Below are 9,532 nucleotides of genomic sequence, written 5' to 3'. Positions count from 1 at the left end.
AATTGTTGTCTTATAATCATTAGATTCTCTGTAGCAGTGGGAAAAAAGGGTCATGATGATTTGAAGATTCCATTGAACATGAAAAATACAAACTATATTTAAAAAAGTTTAATATAGATTTTTACTCCATATATTTTGATCATATTCTTTCCCCTTGTCTCAGCTCCTACCAGATCCTTCCCACCCCTCTACCTACCCCAATTTGTACTTCTACATTCTATGAAACTAGCATAGACTTTAAAACTAGCTTGAGTGAATTAATTACACACACTTAATTGAAGGACTCTTAATGGAATACAAAATTTAAAATTTTTATATATTTGTTGAGATGCAAATTAATAAATTCATGAGTATGAATTTTATGGATAATTCTGTTAGCTAATCCACTTTCCCTTATTTTAGCAAAACCTAACATTTACTTGTCACTCACCTGTCAAGAACTACTATTGACTATTTGAATATGTCACTTCTCTATTTTCTCTCAATAATATGTTTTATTTTATTCTTCAAGTCATGATAATTATGAAATTAAATATGCTGACTAATTTATATTTACACAAATATTGAGTAGGACTCTCAGTTATAGACCATTCCAATTTTAACCCTTTGCTGCTGAGGTTTTAGCTCTGAATTTTCTTAGGTAAAATTGAATTTAGCTCACCTCATTGACTTCTTTTGCTCAAACACAGCAAAATTTTTGAGTTTCACAATGAACTACAAGTTATTGACTACACAGTAATTTCATCTCATCTGCCACATATTTCCTCATCTTTGGAGGTAAAATAAGAAAACAAACAAAATCTGGAAAATGAAATAATTCCCTTTTCAATATTAACATTGTCCAAAAAGAATCAACAAGTTCTGAACTGCCTTTTAATTTTTTCCTCATAGCTTCATGTTTGTTTACATTAGCACATATATATGCTAATGAAAAAATATATATTCCCATGGATATTATGAAAACCCTAAACATTCAAGAGGGTTGAAGATGGGTGTATGTGATATACCATGGTATATATACTCTGGGTAGCCAATGTAATGGTAAGTAGAGTGGGAGGATGCTCAGCCTGCATAGGCAGTTCTGAACAATATTATGCCATCAAATTTAGCAGACTTAGAGATGAGGTTCCTGGGAGAGATAAAGACCTATCAAATCTGGTCCTAGCCTAATTTCCATGAACATCTTATTAGTTCAACTTGAAGACAACAATGATGGCTACTTTCAGGTACTATTGGGAGAAATAAATATACATCAAAGACAATAAATTATGGCTGTTAACCACAGCCTATCAAGTGATAACTATTTTGTTATTGTCAGTGTGAGATGATGGTCTTTAAGTTTGATTAATCAAGGTGTATTCCACATTCAGGAGTCTAACCACAAGAATTCTGTAAGCTTCACTCTCTTAACTTTCCTTTTGTTCAATACTGGGTCCACCAAGATGATCTTGGTTCTCCTGTGCTCCTTAGAGCATCCTTATTCTTTACCTACAACTGTTGTCATATACCCAGTAATTCCAGGTCATTTTTCATTTCTTATTAAAAAAAGATTTATACTATTGCATTTATTTTAGTTTTCTACAACAGCATGTCAAAGTACTTTTCAAATTAAAAACAAAGATAAGCATAATTGTACCTCTAGAAATAGTGCTTCTCAATTCCAGTGACAGCTCTCTTCTCTTACTTTACAAAATACAAGCATTACCATTACATTTTCTCCACATCATGATTCTGCTTGAATAAAAGAGACCACACATTTGAAAGAGAGCAAGAGGGGTATATGGGAGGATTTGGAGAGAGGAAAGGGAAAGAGAAAATCATGTAATTATATTATAACTTCAAAAAATAACTTAAGTAATAAAAAAGAAAAGTAGCCTGACTTGGGATGCTATTTTCCTTATGAATTTTTTTATATAATACAAATGTCAATATATAACTTGTATTGGACCCTTTGTTGAAATGAGACCCTTTATTGAAGATTAGTCTCAAAGTCCCAGAAGTAAGCCTGGCTTTAAGTGTGTCTTGACTAAGGATGCCGACCATGTTTCTGGGCTCCATTTTGGTGGTCAGCATTTCCCAAAAGTCTGCTTCATCTCAGACCTACTGCCTCTTGCTGCAGAAGGTACTGAATAGTCAGGTCATTATAAAAACAAAAATTTCCTTAGAAACAATAGTTTAGTTGGGATAAAAGAGCCCATTTTTAAATTAAGTCTCATGTTTTCTCATATTACTTTCCTGGCAAAACCAAATCATTGAGACCAAGTTTGATTATTTTCAGTTTATGTGCCACTTGTTGTGACTTCACAGATTCTTTTGGTGGCAATTTCCATATTGGAAAATATTTTATTTGACTGTTTTTGTGAAATAACACTATTTATCTCTTTTTCTTTTTATTTATTCACCTTCTTCCATACTATATGTCCCAACTGCATCCCTCACAACCCTGCCCCCTCAATTCATCTACTTAGTTCTCCTCTCCCTCAGATCCACTGCTCCTCTGCATCCCCTCAGAAAAGAGCAGGCCTCCCAGGGATATCAACTGAACACAGTATAACAAGACGCAATAAGACTAGGTGCAAACCTTCGTATCAAGGCTGGATGAGGCAACCTAATCTTAAATAAATGATCACCTTAGCTAGTTAAGGTGATAGACAAGGCTTAGCAAATATCATATGAATGGCATGTCTGTGATTGTTCAAATATGGAAGAGAAGTGTTACACTTTATCAACAAGAAAGCTGAATATTTGAGAAATGTGATGTTCTAAAATTACACAAACTGCTTGAGGAAAAAAAGTTCTTAAGAATCAGCATGAGATAGAGAGAATAAGGACTGAATTGTAGGTTAAAGCATAATTCATTTTTAGGAAACTTTTCATATTTCAAGACAGATAATTTCACTCTTTGGGTATTTGTGTTTGTAACTTTCACTGAGATGCAATTATATACAGATGTGATAAAGACACCACTTAACCAATTGAAGTGTTATCTATCTTATTATTTGTTTATCATTTTGGGGATAGAATCATCTTGTCTAACAAATCATCAAGTCTCTGTAGTGAACATTGTAACATTTACAAATACTTCAGACTCACATTTGTTGGGTCATCCACTTAGAGCAGTTTTGAAAACATCTTTTTATTTTCAAGGAACTCACAGCAGGTACATACAGCCCTCTGCTTCTACACGGGTTAAACTTCTCACTTTAATGTTTTTGCAACATAGATACTTACGATATTACTATAAAAGAAAGAACATTCATCATACAGTAGTCAGTACAAAATCATGAAACCATGTGTGGAATGTTGCATAAGTAGTCTGAGGTGCTCTCTCTCAGCTAGTGGTCAAAGGTTCCAACCTCAGTAAGGGAGGAAAAAATGAGTAAAATCATATTTACACGAACCAAGTTCCAAATCTGTCATTCATTTTTTTTTCTGTGCCCTTGCAAGAGTCACCTACTTCTTTCATATTTGTAAAATCAACATAATAAAATCACATCTCAGATCTAATTTCCTGGTTGTTTCTATAAGTGACAAATCACAGAGATATATCTCTTGGAGAGGTTATCATTTGTAGATCGTTAAATGTGACTTTTAACTTTGGGTATTTACCTTAATTATGATTGAAGGCTTTTAGCAAATCCTCAGGTAAAAGTGACTACCATTCAAAGGACTAAATGACATTCAATGTGTGTCCTTTTTACAATGAGATTCTGTGGAGTCTGGCTGGTGGTTCTAGAACAGAGGTTTGGAGGGAGTTTTGTTGACTTGGAGATCTCTGGAGAGGTTCCTTCTGAGAATATCTGAAGTTCGTCATCCTGCCTTCTTAGGAAAGAACCAATTATTAGTCTGTGGGGATCAAGCTGGTTATGACTTTTTATAAAGTGAATTCATTTTCACTGACAAATGTTAAAAACAGGAATTGTGCATATTTTATTGTGGTGTGGTACTATGAGATGTTTCTGTACACACATACATTGTGTTAGGTCAAAACTCATGCCAAACATGTGTATTTTCTGAAATATTTATCATTTCTTCATGGTGAGGACTTTGGAAATCCTTCTTTTAAAAGTCTTAGATTTTAAAAACACACAGTACTGTTTTATATATAGTCTCTTTACTGTTCAATGTCCTCTTGCTTCTATCTGGTTGTAAATTAATACCAATTGCCATTTTAGGTTTCCAAATATAAATAAAGCTTAAACAAAAATCAAATATTTTAAGAATGAACCTTGACTAGACACACATTTAAGCCGGCACCTATAACCGAGCAGGTTAATATCATATGAAAACTACATCAGTTTAAGTTAAGGTTTGGCATTATGTTTCTAGGGACTGGGGAGATGGATCAGGCAGGAAAGTGCTTGCATCACAAATATTAGGACCTGAGTTTGTATCCTCAGTATCTCCATAAAAAGTGATGCATGCATGGTGACCCACAACTGGACAATATGCAGAGACTGAGAACCTTCAGAGCACTCTATCCTAAATGAGATGGCTTCACCAAACGTCTCACCTTGGGGCTCAGGGATGTAAGTGGAAGAAGAGGCAGAAAGACTGTGAGAGCCAGAGGTGGAAACAGTGTCTTCCACACACAACAGGACTCACGCACATATGGAGACTGGCAGCACCCACAGGGTCTGCACAGGTTCAAGCCAGATGGAGTCACAGCTCCCAGCACTGAAGGGGAGAAGTGGACAGAGGGTCCTACTCCTAAACAAGAAGCTATTCATAATTGATATCCACAGGCAAAGGAAAAATTAGTTTCCCCCATGGATTCTCATTGGGTATATCAACTATACTCCAGGGCAGGCCCCATGTTCAAGAGTAGTTTGCCAACACAAAATGAACTCAATTATTTGAGGCCTTTCTGCTTAATTTTTTGACATGTTTTGTTTTATTGTTTTTTATTTTCATTTTTTCTGAGAGGAGAGAGGGAGAGAGAGGGAGAGAGAAAGAGAGAGAGAAAGAGCAAGAGAAGAGAGAGAGAGAGGAGAGAGGAGAGAGAGAGAGAGAGAGAGAGAGAGAGAGAGAGAGAGAGAGAGAGAGAGAGAAAGAGAGAGAGAGAGAGAACGAAGTTGGACCAGTAGGGAGAAGAGTAGGATCTGGGAGGAGTAGGAGAAATAAAAAAAAATAAATGAAATACATTGTATGAAAAAAATTTAGAAAAAGATTAAATTGCTGCTTTAAAGCATTCCAAAACTGAGGTTAAAATAATACTTATTACAAATTTTAAACATGTGACACAAAGTTTTTGAGTATTTGTAGATTTATTAACTTACAACATTAATACATTATTGATAACAATAAAATTCTTGGTAACTGATAATTATAATAAATGTTATATTTTGATGTGCATTACTTAAATATAACTAATTTTTCTTATCTCCATGTTTTTTTTGTTGTTTTTGAGACAGGGTTTCTCTGTGTAGTTTTGGTGCCTGTCCTGGGTCTTACTCTGTAGTCCAGGATGGCCTCAAACTCACAGAGATCTGCTTGGCTCTGCCTCCTGCTGAGTGCTGGGTTCAAAGGCGTGCGCCACCATTGCCCTGCCATCTATATATTTTTTCTATTAAAATTAATCTTATAAGCATATTAGTTTTATGTAATGCCTCAGCAATAATGGGCATCTACCTTACAAAGCAAGGGCTTCTGTAAAGATATTTACTTAAAAATCTTAAAGATTTTTATTAAGAATCCCACAAATGCAGAATATTATTTGATCCAACCCACTCTGATTCCCTTCTTTCTAATTCTTCCCCTATCCTCCTATCACCTTTTCTCTAAATTTCATAAGCCCTCCCTTTTAAACCAACTGAGTCTGCTTAATACTGACTGGTATATGCATGAGTGTAGGGCTATCTACTTGAACTAGAAGGGTAGTCGTTCAAGGTTACATTCCTGAAAGAAACTCGAACAGTCATATTGCCAAAAGCTACTTAGCTATGGGTGGGTTTAAATGATCACCTCCTCCATTCATGCTGGGGTTTTTGTTGGTTTGATCTTGTATATGCAGTCACATTGCTATGAGTTTATATGTGTACCAGCCCTGTCATATTCAGTAAATACTATTTTTCTACAGACTTCCCCTACTTCTGGCTTTTATAGTTTTTCTACTCCTTTTCTGTTATGACCTTGGGGCTTTGGGGTAGTGCCTATGATATAGATCTTCCACCTATAGCTAAGCATTCCATAGACTCTTATTATTGGCATGTTGATCAATTTTTTTATCCCTGAATTAATCGTCATCTACTGTCATAACGGGCTTTAATGAGGGTTGAGCTATGCACCAATTTGTGCTTATAAAAATAAGACCTTAGTGGGAAGATTAATAGTATGTTTTTAAACACAATAATAGAATTGAGTTTCCCCCTAGGGCTTATGACCTAGCCAGTCATGTTTCCTTGACCCAGATAATGGTACAAGGCACAAATTATGTCTTGTGAAGTGTGATTTAGAATCACCCAAAGAAGGTGACTGGTTACTTTAACAACAATCATATCATTATTGTCCCAGTGGACCTGTCTTTTCAGTCCAGTTACTATCGTAGCTTGGGGTCACAACTCGGCAAGACTATTGAATACTTTTCTCCCCCAGTAGCATAAAAGCATCTTCCAGACCTATGAAAGCTAGTGAGTAGAGATGAAGCTTCTAGTTTGACACCAGCTTGATTTCTCTATGTCATATGATTTAAGTATGGAGTATCTACAGTAATAGGATCTTAGCACAAAGTTATGAAAGGTAACCAAGAGTAATTGAAACAGCCTGATGACGTTTAGGGTACATGTATGACCCCAGTGACCAACCACTGAGAACTAAAATAATCTATACCTAGTGTTGGGGTTTTTATTTGTTAACTTATGATATCTGGGAGAGGCATTGTTTCTTGTTACAGAGTAACTGCATTTAAACTCTTTATGTATATCTGTGTATTTTAGGAGACTTTTATACTACTTTTATAGTAGTGGATTTCATATAGTATTTTCAAAAATCTTTAGTGTTATGCCTTCCCATAATTTCTTTTTTACCCCGCTCTCCCATCTCTCATCCAGTTTAATTCTTCCTCATCCATTATTTTCCTTTCCTCCTTCAGACTATGTATATTACATTTTCTTTCTCCCGAAATCATCTCTCATCACCATCATGGCCCCGTACTAGTTTCTAGGCACTTTAATATAAGCATACATATGTAAATATTCAAATATATAATCCATATATGAAAGTAAACAATCATTGTTTGTCTTTCTGTATCTGGGCTACCTAACTTATAATGATCATTTCCAGCCCTATCATTTGCTTGTGAAATTAATACTTTTATTTTTCTTTGTGGATGAATAATATTGTATTATATTTATGAATGTGTGTTTCATACTTTCATTATATATTCATCTTTTATGTGTGTCTAAGCTTTCTCCATTTCTTAATATTGAACAGAGTAGCATCTAACATGGATGAGCAGGTATCTCTGTGGTAGATTACAGAGTCCTTTGGGACTATGTCAGGACAGCTATAACTGGATCACACTATGGATCTATTTCTAGCTTTGGGAGAAACTTTTATATTGATTTCCACAGTTTTTACTTCCATCAACAGCAAAAAAGTATTCTCCTTTCCCCTCATTGATGTCAGCATTTGTTATCTTTTACTTTTGTTTTTTATCTTAGCCTTTCTTACAGGAGTAAGATGAAATCTCAAAGTAGTGTTAATTTGAACTTTCCTCATGATTCAGAAGTGAACATTAGAAGAACATCTTTTAGGTAATTGTGTTTCTTCTTTTGAGAATTCTCTGTCTAGTTCCATGCCCAGATTTTAAGTTGGGTTATTTACTTTCTTGGTGTTCATTATTATTATTTTTTAGATCTTTGTATGTTCTAGATGCTAGGCATAGTCATTTGTATAGTTGGTAAATAGTATCCCCATAGGTTTCCAAAAAGGAGAGATGTGTGTGTAGTGCATACATGCACACATGAATGTATATATGTATATGAGCATGAGATAGTGGATGTGACCATATTCATTTAAAGAAATCTCTAAATCTACTATTCCTTCTTGATGGGTGATTGCTTCTAATTCATTGGTTCTAGTCTGCTTATTTTTAAAGTAGTTTCATTTTAAACTTCACAACTAGCTGAAAATTATTTTAATAATTATAATTATATAGACTGGATAGACAATATTTTCCATATATTTAGAAAGTGAAGATTCTTCATTGTAGATTTGATGTGAAATTAAAATCTGAATGTTACTGAAGATTTTGCACTCCCCACAACTTTTTCGAATGCACTTTTGACCTCTTTGTTCCTCAGGCTGTAGACCATAGGGTTCAGCATAGGGATGACCACGGTGTAGAACACAGATGCCATCTTGTCAGTGCCCATGGTGTGGCTGGAGCTGGGCTGTAGGTACATGAAAATGACTGTCCCATAGAAGATGGAGACTGCAGTGAGGTGGGAAGCACAGGTGGAAAAAGCCTTCTGGCGTCCTTCAGATGAGTGCATCCTCAGAATAGTGATTAATATAAACAGGTAGGAGATCAAGATAACCACTATAGAGAAAAGAGCATTACAACCCACCACGAAGAAAATCACCATCTCACTGACAGAGGTGTCTGAGCATGAGAGGGCCAGGAGAGGAGGGGCATCACAGAAGAAGTGGTCTATCACATTGGACTTGCAGAAGGAGAGCCTGAAAATGTTCCCAGTGTGAATGGAGGAATTCAGAAAGCCACAGACATAGGAGCTTATGGTCAGACCAGCACATGTGTTTGTAGTCATGGTGGTGGTGTAATGCAGGGGCTTGCACACTGCTGCATAGCGGTCATAAGCCATGGCAGCCAGGAGGAAACTTTCTGTAGTTATAAAGCCCACAAAGAAGAAGAATTGGGTGCCACAAGCATTGTGGGATATGAGTTTATCTGTTGAAAGGAGACCTGCCATTACTTTGGGTGTGACAGCTGAAGAATAACCAAAGTCCACCAGAGATAGGTGACTGAGGAAAAGGTACATGGGAGTGTGGAGGCATGAGTCCATCAGAATCAACCCTATCATTCCCAGGTTCCCAAGCACAGTGCTGAGATAGATGAGAAGGAAGACAGTGAAGAGTGGGATCTGGAGCTTTGGGTCATCTGTTAACCCTGCAAGAACGAACTCAGTCACCTCTGTGTTGTTCTCCATTGGGGATTATGTGGCTTCCCTGCAGCAAAGAGAAAGGAGATCAGAATGAGAGATGGAGGGGAGACTGGTGATCCACTCTGCTTGCCTCTACATGCCTTCTCTCGCTGTGCAAATAATGTTCCTTTCCAGCATTCTGATATAAGCAAGTCATGGCAGCAACATTCAAGTTTAAATTAAATTAAGTAAAATAAGGTCATGCTGTGTTCTAAAAGGGATGATGTATCTCAATCTAGTATCAGATGGCTAAATTGAGCCCGGGGGTGGGGCAGTTTTTTTTTAATAAGTACATCACATTAATTGCTATGTGGAAAAATCTCAAAGTATGTATTTGAACTTTCAAAAACAAGCACAAATTATTTTTT

The 9,532-nt window shown here is 36.1% G+C and overlaps 1 protein-coding gene across 1 annotated transcript; it reads right to left on the bottom strand.

The window, feature by feature from the left end:
- Positions 1-8,225: 8,225 nt before the first annotated feature.
- LOC131897178 (olfactory receptor 5B12-like) lies at positions 8,226-9,170 on the bottom strand. The gene has a single exon (XM_059248077.1). It carries the CDS (start codon positions 9,168-9,170, stop codon positions 8,226-8,228), a length of 945 nt encoding a protein of 314 aa, XP_059104060.1.
- Positions 9,171-9,532: the final 362 nt, after the last annotated feature.

Source organism: Peromyscus eremicus, chromosome 1, assembly GCF_949786415.1.
Source record: "Peromyscus eremicus chromosome 1, PerEre_H2_v1, whole genome shotgun sequence".
Classification (NCBI taxonomy): Eukaryota; Metazoa; Chordata; class Mammalia; order Rodentia; family Cricetidae; genus Peromyscus; species Peromyscus eremicus.
This window is presented reverse-complemented; position numbering and strand designations above follow the sequence as displayed.

Excerpts from the sequence above, each read along its gene's own strand:
- LOC131897178 (XM_059248077.1), bottom strand. The coding sequence starts at position 9,170 with ATGGAGAACAACACAGAGGTGACTGAGTTCGTTCTTGCAGGGTTAACA.